This window comes from Tachyglossus aculeatus, chromosome 1 (genome assembly GCF_015852505.1).
Source record: "Tachyglossus aculeatus isolate mTacAcu1 chromosome 1, mTacAcu1.pri, whole genome shotgun sequence".
Lineage (NCBI taxonomy): Eukaryota > Metazoa > Chordata > Mammalia > Monotremata > Tachyglossidae > Tachyglossus > Tachyglossus aculeatus.
In genome coordinates, this window is record NC_052066.1 from 143,593,931 (window position 1) to 143,611,187 (window position 17,257).

The 17,257-nt window shown below is 49.6% G+C and overlaps 1 protein-coding gene across 1 annotated transcript in view; it reads right to left on the minus strand.

The window, feature by feature from the left end:
• LOC119929087 (inverted formin-2-like) overlaps positions 1 to 17,042 on the minus strand; it is a 46,246-nt gene extending 29,204 nt beyond the window's left edge. The window contains exon 1 of the mRNA XM_038747564.1: positions 16,973 to 17,042. Coding sequence (XP_038603492.1) covers positions 16,973 to 16,978 — 6 coding nt within the window. The 5' untranslated portion in view covers positions 16,979 to 17,042. The remainder of the gene's footprint in view (positions 1 to 16,972) is intronic.
• Between the last annotated feature and the right edge of the window lie 215 nt (positions 17,043 to 17,257).

The window sequence follows — 17,257 nt, forward strand, 5'->3', positions numbered from 1 at the left end:
TTACGGATGAGGTAACTGAGCATAGAGAAGTTACGTGATTTGTCCAAGGCTATGGATCAGGTAAGTGGCAGAAACAGGATTAGAACCCAGGTCCTCTGGCTCCCAGGCCTGTGATCTTTCCACTAGGCCATGCTGCTTCTCAACTCCCGATTTGTGTGGGACAGAAGCACATTTCAGGGCTCTGGCCTGTCATCTGACAATCAATCAATAGTATTTTTTCATTAATTAATTCATTCATTCAATTGTATTTATTGAGCTCTTATTGTGTGCAGAGCACTCTATTAAGCGCTTGGGAGAGTACAACACAGCAGAATTAGCAGACAGGGCTGAGGTGGGATCAGATCATAATAATAATAATAATTCTGGTATATGTGCCAAGTACTGTATTAAGCGCAGGGTTGCAATCGGGTTGGACACAGTCCTTGTCTCACATGGAGCTCACAGTCTTAATCCCCATTTTACAGATGAGGGAACTGAGGCACAGAGAAGTGATGCAACTTGCCCAAGGTCACAGAACAGACAATTGGCAGAGCTGGGATTAGAATCCAGGTCTTTCTCAGTTCCAGGCTCATGCTCTATCCTCTCGGCCATGCTGCTTCCCAGATGGCCAAGAGGAGGGTGATGAGGAGCTCTTGGCACCGTCACCATAATCAAATCCATGACTGGCCTATAGATGGAAGTTTTCAGTTCAGCTAGAGATGATCCTGGACCCCCTCCTATTCCCAGCACAGAAACAGGGCTAGATTAGCCCAGGGACTTTAGGGCCTGCGAGACCAGGCCTTAGTCAATGGGTCCCGCAAAGGCACATGATTTGAGTTGCTACTGCTTCAGATGGCAAAGGCATTCCACCCAACGCCACCAATGTGTCCACCCCTTGAAACATAATGAAGATGGGATCTGAATCAATCAATCAATCATATTTATTGAGTTTTTAAGCACTGTACTAAATGCTTGGGAGAGTATAATGCAACAGATTTGGTAGACACATTCCCTGCTAACAACGAGCTCTCAGTCTAAAGGGGGAGAAAGATATCAATATAAAGAAGTTTTGGTTATGTACATGAATGCTGTGGGGCTGAGGGAGATGAGGAAAAAAGGGAGCAAGTCAGGGTGATGCAAAAGGGAGTGGGAGAAGAGGAAATGAGGGCTTAGTCAGGGAAGGACTCTTGGAGGAGATGTGCCTTCAATAAGGCTTTGAAGATGAGGAGAATTATTGTCGGATATAAAGAGGGAGGGTGGTCCAGGTCTGAGACAGGATATGGGTGAGAGGTTGGCTGCGAGATAGAGGTACAGTGAGTAAGTTGAGATTAGAAGACTGAAGTGTGGGGGCCAGTTTTAATAGGAGAGCAGTAAGGTGAGGTAGGAGGGGAGAAAGGTGACCGAATGCTTTAAAGCTGATGGTAAAGAGTTTCTGTTTGATGTGGAGGAAGATGGGCAACCACTGGAGTTCTTGAAGAGTGGGAAAACACGGACTAAACATTTCTGTAGAAAAATGATCTGGGTAGCAGAGTGAATTATGGACTGGAGTGGGGAGAGACAGGAGGCAAGGAGGTCAGCAAGGAGGATGGTGCAGTAATCAAGGTATGATAGGATGAGTCCTTGGATTAACATGATAGAAGTTTAGATGGAGAGGAAAGAGCAGATTTTAGTGATGTTGTGAAGGTTGAACCAACAGGATTTAGTGATTGAATATGTGGGTTGAGTGAGAAAGATGAGTCAAGGATGACGTCAAGGTTACGGGCTTGTGAGAAAGGAAGGATGGTGGTGCTGTTCAGAGTGATGGGAAAATCAGGGGGAAGACAGGGGTTGGGTGGGAAGATAGGAGTTCTGTTTTGGACATGTTAAATTTGAGGTGAAGGTAGGACATTCAAATAGAGATGTCTTGAAGGCAGGAGGAAATGTGAGGCTGCAGTGTGGGAGGGAGATCAGGACTAAAGATGTAGATTTGGGAATCATCCGCACAGAGGTGGTAGTTGAAGCCATGGGAGCGAATGAGTTCTCCAAGGGAGTGGGTGTAGATAGAAAATAGAAGACAGTCTGAAATAGACTGTAACAAGATGGCTACCAAACATGTACCAAGATGAAGGGAGTGTGGTGGCCCTGGTGTTGTCTTGTAGTCCTTGACTCCCCCCCCCATGCCCCCTGCTCCTTCTAACACTGTGCATGAACCAGTTTGGGCCTGGGCATTTGTGGGTGAATGCCATAGAAGGGCAGCAGCGGAAGACGAGGAGGACGAGATAGTAATTGGTTGTTGCTGCCAGTCCCTATGTCTCCTCTCCCCATTATCTTCTTTCCCCTCTTCCTCAATCTCTCCTCCTCGCCACTCTTTTCCCTTCCCCTCTCTTTATTCCCAGTGTTTTCACTTCCCCTCTCTTTATTCCCAGTCTTTTCCCTTTACCTCTATTCTCCCTTGCGGTCCCTTTGCCTCTGTCCCCTCTCTGAGTCCCTCTGAGGTCCTTCCTCCATCCTACCATTCTGGAAAAAAAAAGCCACATCCTTGCCTGACTACACTCACCTGAAGCAGGCTCTCATTCCAGGGAACTCAATGCCAATGGGAACTCAATGTGGCAGCCCTGACACATCCCTCTCTAGACCCCATCCTTGTGGCCCAGTACCGAGGTCCACAGGGCTGAGGCTTGGCTAGAGCACAGGACGGAATTGAGACTGTTTCTCTGTAAGTCCCTGATTAGGGACATTATAATCATAGGGGATTGGCTGCTGCCGCAGCGGATACAACTAATCATATAATAATAATAACGGCATTTATTAAGCACTTACAATGTGCAAAGCACTGTTCTAAGCACTAGGGAGGTTACAAGGTGATCAGGTTGTCCCACGGGGGGCTCACAGTCTTAATCCCCATTTTACAGATGAGGTAACTAAGGCACAGAGAAGTTAAGTGACTTGCCCAAAGTCACACAGCTGACAATTGGTGGAGCCAGGATTTGAACCCCTGACCTCTGACTCCAAAGCCCATGCTCTTTCCACCGAGCCACGCTGCTTCCCCATATCTACCCAGGGAGCCTGCAGCACCGTGTCTGAGTGCAACAAGCTTTTTTTTAAATATGGTATATTTGTCAAACACTGTTCTAAGTGCCGGGATACATACAAGTTAATTTGATCAGACACAGTCCTTATCCTTCATGGGGCCCACAGTCTAAGTAGAAGGAATAATAGGCATTTAATATCCATTTTACAGTTGAGGAAACTGAGGCACAGAGAAGTGACTTCCCCAAGGTCACTCTGCTGACAACTGGAGGATCCAGGATTAGAACCCAGGTCCTCTGACTCCCAATTCCACGCTCTTCCCAATAGGCCACTTTGCTTCTCAGGAACTCAGCTTCTGAAACTCAGAGAGTTCAGAGATATGGGGGTGGTGAGTCTGTGGGCAGGGCTGTGTGGTCTGGCCTATCCCGAAGGGAGGGGGACAGACAGGTCTTGACCCTGGCAGCTAAGACCAGACCACACCCACCACACCCTCCAAGCCACCCCTAAGGCTGGACCCCTTTGGCTTAGAACTGGGGAGTCACTGAAGCCCTCACAAATACCAAACAAGGAGATGCACGTGACGTCACGTAAAATACCCTGAGCGCACCGAGTAATGTGTCGATGTCATGTGCCATTTTGCATCACCCTAGAATGCTTTTGAGGGTACTCCTGAACCCTACTATTAGCTCAGGGCCTTTGTGTCACCCTCTAGCCCCAGAGGCTTCGTGCTGTAATATGTTAAAAACTAAAGCTAAATTACTGAGCCCGGCAGGTGACAGAGCAGGGGGCTATCCACTGTAAAATCTGGCAACTGTACCAAGATGAAGGGAGTGGGGTGGCCCTGGTGTTGCCTTGTAGTCCTTGACTCCCACCCCATGATGCCCCATGTCCCCTCTAACACTGTGCATTAACCAGTTTGGGCCTGGGCAGCTGTGGGTGAATGCCATAGAAGGGCAGCAGCGGAAGAGGAGCGGAAGACAAGTGGAAGAGGAAGAGGATGAGATAGTAATTGGTTGTTGACCTGCCCAGGACAAACAGCAAGTAGGTCTCAGGCTGAGCTCCAGAGAAGTGGACTTCAGGATTTCCGCCGGCATCTCTGAGCCCAGTGAGGTGGGAAGAGGGGAGAGGAGGGGTAGAAAGGGGGAAGTGGATGGGTCTAAATGCAAATGCCTCCAAACCATGTCAATGAAATTGCCCTATTTCTTGCTTTAAAAGTTCTTTCTTATACAGATAAAAATCCAGGAGGCAGGTTTGGCTAAGTGCTCTGACACCGACCACCCGCCCTGCTCCTGGGGATGAGGACGGACTTCCTGTCCTTCTTGGGAGAGCTGGACTCAGCTGGGACATCTCAGGCATTCTCAAATGGATTATCCTCTTTGTGGATTATCCATGGCAGGCTGTGTCCTCTCACTGGCCAGAGAGCCCGCCCTCCTTCTGACCTCCTACAGACCTCAATTGTGGCTCCCAGGGGGAAGCAGGACTCCTTGCTTAGACACTCCCAGGCCACTTATCCCTCCTCCATTGTCTGGCCAGGGCCCACTGCTTCCACCATTTGGCATAATCCATGGTCTGCACTGTAGGGAAGTGAAATGAGAAGGTCAGACCACTTGTAGGATGAAAGTGAAGTTAGCTCTGGGTGAAGTGCTTTTTCCTGTGCTCCCGTGAGAACGGTTTCAGACTTTTTTTGTTGTGGTTGGATTTTTTTAAATGATATTTGTTAAGCATTCTTACTATGTGCCAGGCACAGTGCTAAGCACTGGGGTAGATACAAGCTAATCAGGTTGGACACAGTCCATGTCCCACATGAGGCTCATAGTCTTAATCCCGATTTTGCAGATGAGTGAACTGAGAAGTGAAGTGATTTACCCAAGGTCACATAGCAGACAAGTGGCAGAACTAGAATTAGAACTCAGGTCCTTCCAACTCCCAGGTGCATGCTCTTTCCATTAGGCTGCGCTGCCCGATGGGGCCTGACCTGGAGCCAGAGAAGAGGTCAGGACCACGGTTCTGTACGCTGCCCTTATTCTCCCCATCCCTGCACGGCCAGAATTACAGGATGTCTGTCTCAAGAGTCCTGTTGACCGTCAAGAGCTTAACGAGGTCTGTGATGAAAGGCCCTCTCTCCATCTTTAATCGCGTTATCCCACGTCCACCCGACTCCCACCAATCACAGAGTTGATGGGCTGGTTTCATACGATGAACTGTAGTCCAGCTCCTCAGGGACCCCCAACACATTTCCCAGCCTGCACAGATTTCTGGGAAAGGATCGGGGGTGAAAGGAAAACCTGACTCATATCAGAAAGGGGGGTTGGGCAGAGGGACTGACCTACAATGCCCGTTTGTCCGACAAGACTGGGTATGGGGCAGGTAGCTTGGGGTGAACCCAGCCTGCACACTCTTCTCCTCTAAAGCTACCCTTCTAAGTGTATCTCGATTTCATCTATCTCACCCCTGACCTCTTTCCCATGTCCTGTCTCTGGCCTGGAATACCCTCCCTCCTCAGATCTGACAGACAAGTACTCTCCCCTACTTCGAAGTCTTATCAAAGGCACATCTCCTCCAAGAGGCCTTCCCTGACTAAGCCCTCTTTTCCTTTTCTTCAACTCCCTTCTGAGTCACCCTGACTTGCTCCCTGTATTCATCCTCCTTCCCAGCCCCACAACACTTATGTCCATGTCTGTAATTTTTTTATTTGTATTAATGTCTGTCTCCCCCAATAGACTGTAAGCTCACTGTGGGCAGGGGATGTGTCTACTATATTGTTATGGTGTACTCTCCCACATGCTTAGTACAGTGCTCTGCACAAAGTGAGCATTCAATAAATACGATTGACTGACAAATGTCCTCTCAACTTTTCCCCAGGGCCCTACTGTGACCCTCTTGGGAAAACAGAAAACCCAAAAAGGAACCAGGGGTGGGAGGGAAGCTGGCTTTGCACAACTTAGTCCCAAACAAGGACCCGCTGGAGAGATTCATTCAATTATTCAATCGTATTTATTCATTCATTCAATCACATTTATTGAGCGCTTACTGTGTGCAGAGCACTATATTAAGCACTTGGGAAGTACAAGATGGCACCGTACTAAGCGCTTGGAAAGTACAGTTCAGCAATAAGGAGAGACAATCCCTGCCCACACCGGGCTCACAGTCTAGTAGGACTGGACTGGGATTCCTGGAAGATAGGCTGAAGGCTCAACACCCAGAAAGCAGAGCCGGTTCCTCTGTGTTCGCCTGGATGGTGCTCAGAGAACAGACCTTAGTCCATGGGGCCTGAATCTAAAAGAAACCAGGCAGTGGGCCTCAGAAAAATCAAATGTGCTCCGCCTCCCCATTGCATTCCTTTTTTTCTTGCATTCCCGGGGCTCTGCCTGAGAAACCCTGCAGGTAAGGGTGAGCACCTGAGCCTGGAGAGGAAGAGTGGGAAATGGGGATCAAGGCAATGCTTACTGGGTATTTAACGCATGCAGCTCAGTGACAGTTGGAAAATACCAAGATGGAGTTTGGGGCTGGAGAACATCAGTCTACCTTGAGCTCTGCTCCACTGTCACTCTAGTGTCAATCATTCATGATCAGTCAATCAATTGTATTTATTGAGTGCTTACTATGTGCAGAGCACACAACACTTTACTGTCCCTTGCCACTGTGGGCCCCAATTCTTCCATTTGTAGAATAGGGAGAGCACCTCTGCCCTTCCTAGCCTTCATACAGGTGGGGATTGGCGAAAACAATGGAAGGCTTTAAAGGATAAAGAGTCTGGAAGGGCATTGGTAAATCTTTCAGAGGGTCTTTGGACATAAATGCACCGTGGAAGGAGGCCACCCCCGAATGTGTTCTTAGTGAGCTGGTCTATAAAGGAAACAGACACTCCCCAGTCAACACAGCGGCTCTTGCCAGTCACCATGTAGGTGTTCTCCTATAAATATAACAATAATAATAATAATTTTGGCATTTGTTAAGCACTTAGTGTGTGCCAGGCACTGTACTAAGGGCTGGGGGGGATTCAAGCAAATCAGGCTGAGCACGTCCCTGTCCCATGTGGGGCTCAGAGTCCCAATCCTCATTTTACGTCTGAGGTAACTGAGGCACAGAGAAGTGAAGTGATTTGCCGAAGGTCATTCAGCAGACAAGTGGAGGAGTCGGGGTTAGTAGCCACAACCTTCTGATTCCCAGGCCTAGGCTTTATTCACTACGCCATTTTGCTTCTCCACACATAATAATAACTATAATAACAATAACAATAATAATACTAACAATTATTGTGGGTTTTTGTTGAGTGCTTACTATGTGCAAAGCACTGTATTAAATGTGGGTATAGATACAAGATAATCAGGTGCCACATGGGGCCCCCAGTTTAAGAGAAACAGTGGAGCCTAGAGGAAAGAAACAAGGACCTGGGAATCAGTGGACCTGGGCTCTAATCCCTGCTCTACCAGTTGCTTGCTGTGTGACCTTGGGAAAGTCACTTAACTTTTCTGTGCCTCAGTTTCCTCAACTGTAAAATGAGGATTAAATAACTGTTCTTCCTCCTACTTAGACTATGAGCCTTAGACTATGAGCCCTGTGCCGGGCAGGGACTGTGTCCAACCTAATTAACTTGTATATAATAATGGTATTTGTTAAGCACTTACTATGTGCCAAGCACTGTTCCTACCCCAGTGCTTAGAACAGTGTTGGACAGAATAAGTGCTTTTTTTTAATGGCATTTATTAAGCGCTTACTATGTGCAAAACACCGTTCTAAGCGCTGGGGTGGTTACAAGGTAATAATGATCAGATTGTCCCACAGAGGGCTCACGGTCTTAATCCCCATTTTACAGATGAGGTAATTGAGGCACAGAGAAGTTAAGTGACTTGCCCAAAGTCACACAGCTGACAATTGGTGGAGCTGAGATTTGAGCCCATGACTTCTGACTCCAAAGCCCGTGCTCTTTCCACTGCGTGCTCCTCCACAAATGCCACTAAAAAAAACAAAACCAGGTATTGAATCCCTGTTTTGCAGATGAGGGAACTGAGGCCCAGAGAAGTTAAGTGAATTGCCCAAGGTCACACAGCAGACAAGTGGCAGAATCCAGATTAAACTTCAGGGTCTCTGAAGTTCATGCTCTTTCCACTTGGCCACAACCTACAAGGATATTGGTCCTACAGAAGCCTGGAACGTGTGTTTGATCGGGTACATCGAGAAACGAGGCTGGGCCACTTTTCAGTATAATTCACATTAAGTATAAGAAACATCCCATGAGCATGTCAGAGAGAAGTGTTTAGTTGGAGAAGCATCAGGCCCTCAGTGATATTTAATACTGTGTGCAGAGCATGAGAAACAGGGTAGCCTAGGAGAGAGAACCCAGGCCCGAGAGTCAGAGGACCTGGTCCTAATCCCGGCTCCACCAAATGTCTGCTGTGTGACCTTGAGTAAGTCCCTTAACTTCTCTGTGGCTGAGTTCCTTATCTGTAAATTGGTCATTCACTACCTGCTCTCCCTCTCACTTATATTGTGAGCTCTATGTGGGACAGGGATTATGCCAAATCTGTTTCTATCGTATACCCCAGGGCTTAAAACAGTGCTTGACACATAGTAAATACTTAAGCAATATTCCAATTATTATATCCTTTAGACTGTAAGATCACTGTGGGCGGAGAACATGTCTTGTCTTATGCTGTTGAGTTGTCTCTGACCCATTGTGACTCCACTGACATTTCTCTTCCAGGGAGCCCCATGTCCACCTGCAATCATTCTGGTAGTGGATCCATAGTTTTCTTGGTAAAAATCTGGAAGTGGTTTACCATTGCCTTCTTCAGCATAGTAAACTTGAGTCTCTGCCAGTGATTCTCTCCCATGCTGTTGCTGCTGCTCAGCGCAGGTGAGTTTTGACTTGTAGCAAATTGTCTTCCACTCGCTAGCCACTGCCCAAGCGAGGAATGGAATGTGTATGACTCTGCTTGTCTCTCTCTCCTATAGCTGAGACAGAGTACTGGAAACTTTCCAGATGCCATCCTGGGGTTGGGGGCAGCAGGGCTGGGAAGGGGGAACATGTCTACCAGCTCTATTTTATAGTATTCTCCCAAGCACTCAGTACAATGTTCTGCATGCAGTAGGTGCTCAATAAATATAGTTGACGATGATATTATCATTCTATTACAAGGTGTGTCTCAGCCTTTTTCCTGGGGAGGTGCCCTCCAGGGACTCTTATGACATGCGTAGCCTGAGAACTTCAACAGCAAGACCAGGCCAGAGCTCTTCTGCTCCAGACTAGGAAGGGTGGGTCAGGGGGTCTTTATTCTGGGGGCTGAGTGGTCTTCAATGAGGGGCTGGGACCGAGGCACCATTCATTCGATCATATTTATTGAGTGTTTCCGGCACTTAGAACAGTGCTTGGCACATAGTAAGTGGCTCAGTGGAAAGAGCACGGGCTTTGGAGTCAGAGTTCATGGGTTCGAATCCCAGCTCCGCCATTTGTCAGCTGTGTGACTTTGGGCAAGTCACTTCACTTCTCTGAGCCTCAGTTACCTCAACTGCAAAATGGGGATTAAGATTGTGAGCCCCTTGTGGGACATCCTGATCACCTCGTAACCTCCCCAGTGCTTAGAACAGAGCTTTGCACATAGTAAGCATTTAATAAATGCCATTATTATTATTATTATTATTAACAAGTACCATCATCATAATTACTGGGTGCAAAGGACTGTACTAAGCACTTGGGAAAGCACAATACAACAATAAACAGTGACATTTCCTGTCCACAACCCGCTTACAGTCTACAGGCAGGGAGACAGACATCAATACAAATAAATAAAATTGAAATCCTGGTTCACACAAGCAAACCCTGATTTACACCCTTACCTACTCCCATCAGAGTGCCAAAGCAGAAACCATTTAGGGTTGCCCAGATGTGGTCTAGTAGCCTGGGTTCTAGTCCTGGCTACCATAGACCTGGTGGCCTCACCTTCCTTATCTGTAAAATGGCCACAATGATACCTGATTCTCCCTGTTTCATGGGGATGTTGTGAAGATGAAAGGAAATAATTGTAATAATTGTGGTATAAACACTTATTATGTGCCAGGCACCGTACTAAGCATGAGGCTGGACACAAGGAAATCAGGTTTGACACAGTCCCTGTTCCACACTCTCGATCCCCATTTTACAGATGAGGTAACTTGGGAACAGAGAAGGGAAGTGACTTGCTCAAGGTCACACGACAGACAAGTGGCAGAGCCGGGATTAGAAGCCACGACCTCCTGACTTCTGGGTCCATGTTCTATCCACTACACCTTGCTGCTTCCCATTCCTTGAGCTGCGTCATCAGAACCTCTGCCCACCTCCGCTCCTGGAGTCACTACAGGTCTGACACCCTCTGGTCAACGGGAAGACTCCGAGAGGAACATGAGACAAAGGAGCAAAAGTGAAAACAGCACCAGAAGCGGCACTCGGCAAACATGATGGCATGGTAACTGGCAGACCGCGTGTGTCTGTGTGTGTGTGCGTGCACACATACACACAGTGTCATCAAAGCTGGGGTCTCTCACAGCCCCCCCAGACATGCACGCCTGATGGGAACTTTCCTGGCAGAAGTGTCTCTTTTGACAGGAAGATGGAAGCACTGGGGCCACCAAAACCTCTTTGAAAGTCCTCGAGAAGGGCCGCATATGCCGTTCGCACGTATTAAGTGTCTCAGATTTACTGTTTATTTTTCCAAGCTTGAAGTGCTGAGGAAACAGTCATGCTGTTCAGAGAAACAGAACTGAACTCAGGCACCCCTCACATACCGGCCCGGAGCGCTGTCTTTTGGGGAACAATTATAACGGTATTTGTTAAACACTTTCTTCATGACAAACAATGTACTAGGTAGATACAAGATAACCAGACCTGTCCCGGGTGAAGCTCACAGTCTAAGCGGGGGCAGAGAAAAGGTATTGAATCCCCATTCTACAAATGAAAAAACTGAGGTAGAGAGAAGTGAAGTGAGTTGGCCAAGGTCAGAAGGAGGCAAGTGGGCTCCTAAGTCCGTGCTCTTTCCACTTACCCACATTGCTTCTGCCAAACGTTTTGGGGGCTGGGAGCCCAGGAAAATATAGCTGGGAGGTGGTCTTGATCTTTTTCCCTCTTTTTCCCCCTTTCTCTCCCTCCCTACCTCACTGCCTCCGTCCACCAGACTCTGCCTGGTTAGAGCACTACCTGTGTTGTACTAAGGGCTGAGGTAGATACGTGTCGCCCCGATTTCTTCCCTTCTTCCCCCCAACCCAGTCCCACAGCACTTATGTGCATATCTGAAATTTTATTTATTTGTTTCGAAGTCTGTCTCCCCGCTTCTAGACTGTAAGGGAATGTCACTGTTTTTTGTTTTATTGTACCTTCCCAAGCACTTAGTTCAGTGCATTGCACATACTAAATGCTCAATAAATACAAATGAAAGAATGAATACAAGGTAATTGGGTTGGACACAGTCCCCGTTCCACAAAGGGCTCACAGTCTTAATCCCCATTTTCTAGATGAGGTAACTGAGGCAGAGAAGTGAAGTGACTTGCCCACACAGTAGACAAGCGCCGGAGCCAGGATTAGAACCCAGGTCCTCTGACTCCCAAGCCTGTGCTCTATCCACTAGGCTATGCTCCTTCCAGCCCTATGAGAAAAGGCTAAAGGAACTGGGACTCTTCGGCCTCGAGAAGAGGAGGCCGAGAAGCGTCCGTTAGACTAATGGCTTATCAAGGATGGGTGCTGCTACTTTTCCTTCTATTGTGTGTTTCCCACAACGGAGCACAGCACCCTGTGACCCAGGGGATGACACTCAGTACAGTGCTCTGCATACAGCAGGTGCCAAAGACAGTGCTCTGTTGGTCACCCAGACCAAGAGCTAAAGACAACACCCTATGCCCACTGAGTCCTCTCTAGACTGTAACTCCCTCTGCCCTCCCTCTGCCCATCCGCCAAGCTAGCTCTCTTCCTCCCTTCAAGGCCCTGCTGAGAGCTCACCTCCTCCAGGAGGCCTCCCCAGACTGAGCCCCTTCCTTCCTCTCCCCCTCGTCCCCCTCTCCATCCCCCCATCTTACCTCCTTCCCTTCCCCACAGCACTTGTATATATGTATATATGTTTGTACATATTTATTACTCTATTTATTTATTTATTTATTTTACTTGTACATATCTATTCTATTTATTTTATTTTGTTAGTATGTTTGGTTTATTTTTTCTCTGTCTCCCCCTTTTAGACTGTGAGCCCAATGTTGGGTAGGGACTGTCTCTATATGTTGCCAATTTGTACTTCCCAAGTGCTTAGTACAGTGCTCTGCACATAGTAAGCACTCAATAAATATGATTGATTGATTGATTGATTGTAACCTCCCCACTAGACTGCAAGCTCACTGTGGGCAGAGAGCAGGTCTACCACCTCTGTTGTATTATACTTTCCCGAGCACTTAGTACAGGGCTCTGTACACAGTAAGAGCTCGATAAATAGCAATGATTGATTCTCAGCTTGGCACCTTGAGCCCAGGGATATTCACTACATACAGCAGGAGCCAAGGACAGTGCTCTCGTGGTCACTCGTGGTCACCCTGAGCCCTACCAGTAGGTGTCCGGCAGCCAGAACAGCCACTGCCCACGATTACGCTGCCCCTCTAATAATAACTGTGGTATTTGTTAAGCACTTACTATAAGCCAGGCACTGTACTGGGTGCCGGGGTAGATGCAAGCAAATAGGACTGGACACAATCCATGTCCCACATCTGGCTCACAGTCTTAGTCCCCATATGACAGATGAAGTAACTGAGGCACAGAGAAGTGAAGTGAGTCACCCAAGGTCACACAGCAGACAAGTGGCAGAACAGAGATTAGAATCCAAGTCCTTCTGACTCCCGGGCCTGTGCTCTATCCATTAGGCCATGCTGATGGGCAGGGTGGGCATCTCGGGGTGAGTATGGTTGTCCCACTTGGGGAGCCACACTGATCCCCCAGTGCTAGGATACTGTCATGGGATACTTCCTGGCACCGCCCCCAGCCCTTTCCTGGGGCTTCACCCCAGCTGGGGGACCCTTCCTCTTTGCAGGAAGCCTCGGTACAGGCTGACCTCGCTTCCAGCCCACACCCAACCTGCTGGGACCCACCTGGCTGGCTCTTCTCTTTCCTACTCGGGGTTCAGAACATTCCCCCACTCAACTTCCATGGAAAAGCCAAAGTATCATCCCCCTCGCCTCAGGAGACAGCAACAGGAACCGACGGGGCAAGTGGTAAAGACAGAGTGCTTGATGGCCAAGGACTTGATTCTGTACACTGATTCTCCATCTCCCCCCTCCCCTCACACATACCTCTCTAGCAGATTTATTCCATCTCAATGCCCCCAACTCCAGTGGCTGGGCATAATCAAGGGGCAGAGAGACAACAGAAGATGGGCATTGCCACCGGGCAGCCATTCCTGGGTGGCTGCAGATGGACCGGACACTGCATCACCAGAGGAAAGTTCGGCGACCCAGCTCCTCCAATCGCCTGCTGAGTGACCTTAAGCAAGTCACTTGATTTTTGTGTGTCTCAGTTTCCTCATCTGTAAAATGGGGATTCAATATCTGTTTTTCTTACCCCTTAGACTAGGGGCCCCATATGGGACAGGGACAGTGGCTGTCTTCCCGGGGCTTGGACTAGTAGAAAGTGCTTAAAAAATACCCAAATTATTGAAGGGTGTATTCAGAGGAGGATGATTTGGGATTCTTTTCAGTCTTTCTCTCCTCACGTCCCTCATGGATAAGCGGTGCAAAGCTTACCCCCTTTTCACGGCTGGTGGGGGCATGGGGTGAAGAGAGGAAAATCTGAGCTGCATATCCCGGTTTCTCGTACCCAAAGTCAGTTCCTGGTGGAGGGCGGGAGGCCTATGACATGATCAGTGAGCCACCCCCATCCCAGGCATCGCAAGGCTTAGCTCCACGACTCTCCCCCACCCCTCTCCTCCCTTTGGCAGATAATGGCCTTTTGACAGGAGGAGAAAGGGATCTATTTTAAGGCACCAGGGAAAGGTCTCAGGTAGGAAGCATGAGCAACTGTTATCTCTGCCCCCTCTCCGTTCCGCAATGCTGAGTGCCTTGCTCTCAGCTCCGAACGGAGGGGAGAGTAGGGGGGCACAGGTATGCCAAGTCCTAGAGTCAGGAGATCAGGGTGGAAGACAGCAGAGAGCCCTAACCCACCCATGGGTGCTGGCAAATGCCACACTTCCTGGCAGGCTGGCTGTACAGCATCCCCTGGGCCCTGGATTTCCTTTCAGGTGGTGATGTGAGTGTGATTCATCAATTAATGGTATTTATTGAGCACTCTGTGTTTGCAGACCACTGTACTAAGCCCTTGGAATTATAAAGTACAGTTTATAGACATAACCCCTGCCCACAGGGAGCTTATCTAGTGGGAGGTGTTTACAATCCAGTGGAAGGAGCCTACAAATCCAATGGGGGCAACCCTGATTTCAGCATCACTCTGAAGCAGGGCAAAGAATTCACTCAGTCAGCTTTTCTGTTCTCTTTCCAATCAGATAGGTCTCTCCTGGTTCCTTCCCCACATTAAATAACTCTTTTAATATTAATAACTCCTAAAACTTTTCACATCAATAATTTAATTCTGTCTCACAACACTCCTGTGAGATAAAGGCAGCTATATTAGCCCACTTTACATTATGAGGAAGCTGAGATCCAGGATGATGCACTGACTTTCCAGAGGTCAGCCATTAAGCCAGACATAGAGCTGGGGCCAGAACCCAAGTCTCCTGATTCCCAGCCCCTTATTCTTTCAAATGGAGAGAGAGAGACAGAGAAAGAGAGAGAGTTGGCTTTCATATTTGGAGAAGACAACACTGCTCATCATTAGACTGTAAGCTTACTTTGGGCAGGGAACCTGTCTGCTAATTCTCTTGTATTGTATACTCCCAAGACTTCAGTACAGTGCTGTGCTCATAGTAAGCACTCAATAAATACCACTGACGACGATGATAGTGAAGCTCACTCATTAGTGCAAGTCTTGATGAAAAGGCCAGTGAAGGACCACAGTCCTAGATAAATTGTACGCACGAAAACACAGTCCCTTATTGTGTTGTCATGACTGGGGTTTGCAGCACCTGGTGCTATTTTCTCTATTGCCTCTTGGGCAAGAGCAGGACTGAAAACATCTGCTTTCCCAAGCACAGTCTTAGCCATCAGGGAAGCCACGTCGACGTGATTCCCATTTATCCACATCTCTGCTCCAGGTGCCCCTGAGTCCCGAAGCTTTTGGATGCTGGGTTGCCAGTCACCCCAGACAGTGGACTTCTCCCCTCCTCATCCCCCGAATTGAAATCCCAGCATCCTACTTATCAATCAATCAATCGCATTTATTGAGTGCTTACTGTGTGCAGAGCACTGTACTAAGCGCTTGGGAAGTACAAGTTGGCAACATATAGAGACGGTCCCTACCCAACAGTGGGCTCACAGTCTAGAAGATTAAATTTTGTCTACCCCAGAGCTTGGAACAGTGCTTGTCACACAATAAGTGTTTAATATAATAATAGTAATACTGATAATACTAATAATGATAATGATGATTTGGAGTTCTAGGGGACTGCAGAGTGCAGGCTCTTGGAGCTCCAAGCTGGACTCCTTCTCAAGGGCAGAGTGGTCCACAAACTCTCTGCCTCCCTCCTCCTTTCCCCAGCATAAGGTCAAGTCCTGAAGCCTACAGAGGAAACTGGGCTCTGGATCTTTGGGGCATGGTACCGGCAGTGCCTCCCAGGCTTTCCAGATTGTTGACTCCACAGCTGTCTGGGTTGGACTCCCAATCAGACCCAAGACTTGCTCAACAGGACTGGAAAGAAACCAGATCATGTGTTTCTGACCTGTTGGCCCTACACAGTTAACCTGCCCCTCCTCCCCCAGCCCAGTGAGCTGCCCATCCCCATAGGATAAGGGAGTAGGGAAGGTTCTTTCTTGGGGCAAGACCTGGAGCCTGGAGGGTAGAGAGAAACGAGGGTGTAGGGGAGGTCTGGTGGAAACTACCCCGTCCGGGGTCAGGTTCAGGGCCCCTCTCGTCTCTCTGCCCTCTGCCCTCCCTTCTCCCAGCTCCTTTCTGGTAGCAGAGGCTTTTGGGAGGAGAAGGCAGGGGCAGTGATTCATTCCAAGTTTCCCCAGGCCCGAGGGCACGATGACACAGACAGACACAAACACACACAGACACACATAGGCTGCACAAGGTTCAGTCCCGAGTGTCTGAAACAGCCCAGGGTGGGGGTGAGCACGGGGGGAATTCGGCCAGATCTGGAGCAGCTGAAGCATTCCCCAGCACCAACACAGCCATTGCCTTACTCTCTGCTAGCCTCCCCGCCTCTGATCCAGTCTCTGCTCCCCTCCCCGGCTCTGCTCCAGCCTCTGCCCACCTCCCTGTGTCTGCCCCAGCCTCTGCCCCCCTCCTCTCCCGTGCCCCAGCCTCTGCCCCCCTCCTCTCCCGTGCCCCAGCCTCTGCCCACCTCCCTGTGTCTGTCCCAGCCTCTGTCCCCCTCCTCTCCCGTGCCCAAGCCTCTGCCCACCTCCCTGTGTCTGCCCCAGCCTCTGCCCCCCTCCTCTCCCCTGCCCCAGCCTCTGCCCACCTCCCTGTGTCTGCCCCAGCCTCTGCCCCCCTCCTCTCCCGTGCCCCAGCCTCTGCCCACTTTCCTGTCCCTGCTCCAGCCTCTGCCCTCTTCCCTGCCTCTGCCCCAGGCTCTGCCCTCTTCCCCGCCTCTGCCCCAGCTCCTGCCCTACTCCCCAATTCTGCCCCCTTTCTACCCCCTTCCCGGGATCTGCCCCAACCTCTGCCCCCCCCCCCCCAGCTCTGCCCCAGCCTCTGGCCCCCTCCCCAGCTCTGCTCGGGGCTGGGGGCTGGGGGAGAAGGGGCGCGACTGAGGGAACAAAGTTGTGTTGCTCACCAACTTGTGACCACGCCCGGCGCCGCTTCCCAGAGCCCCCCGTGCCCCCTGCCCTGCCCACCCGCCCACCCGGGGTCCAGCTCACCCACCTCCATCTCGGGCTCGGGCCAAGCAGGGGAATCTGCCCAATCGGGACGCTACCGCTCCCCTCGGCCTCAGTTTCCCCCCAGCCTCAGTTTCCCCGCGGAGCTCCTCAGCCGCAGCCTTACCGGGGGTGAGGTGCTGGAGGGGTTTTGCAAGGGGGTCTCACGGGCGGGTGCGGGTGGAAGCGAGGACTGCCGAGCCCATCTTCCTCCGGCTGCGCGGCCGAGGCTCCTCCTGCTCCGGCCCCGCCCCGCTCATTCATTCAATCATTCATTCAATCCTACTTATTG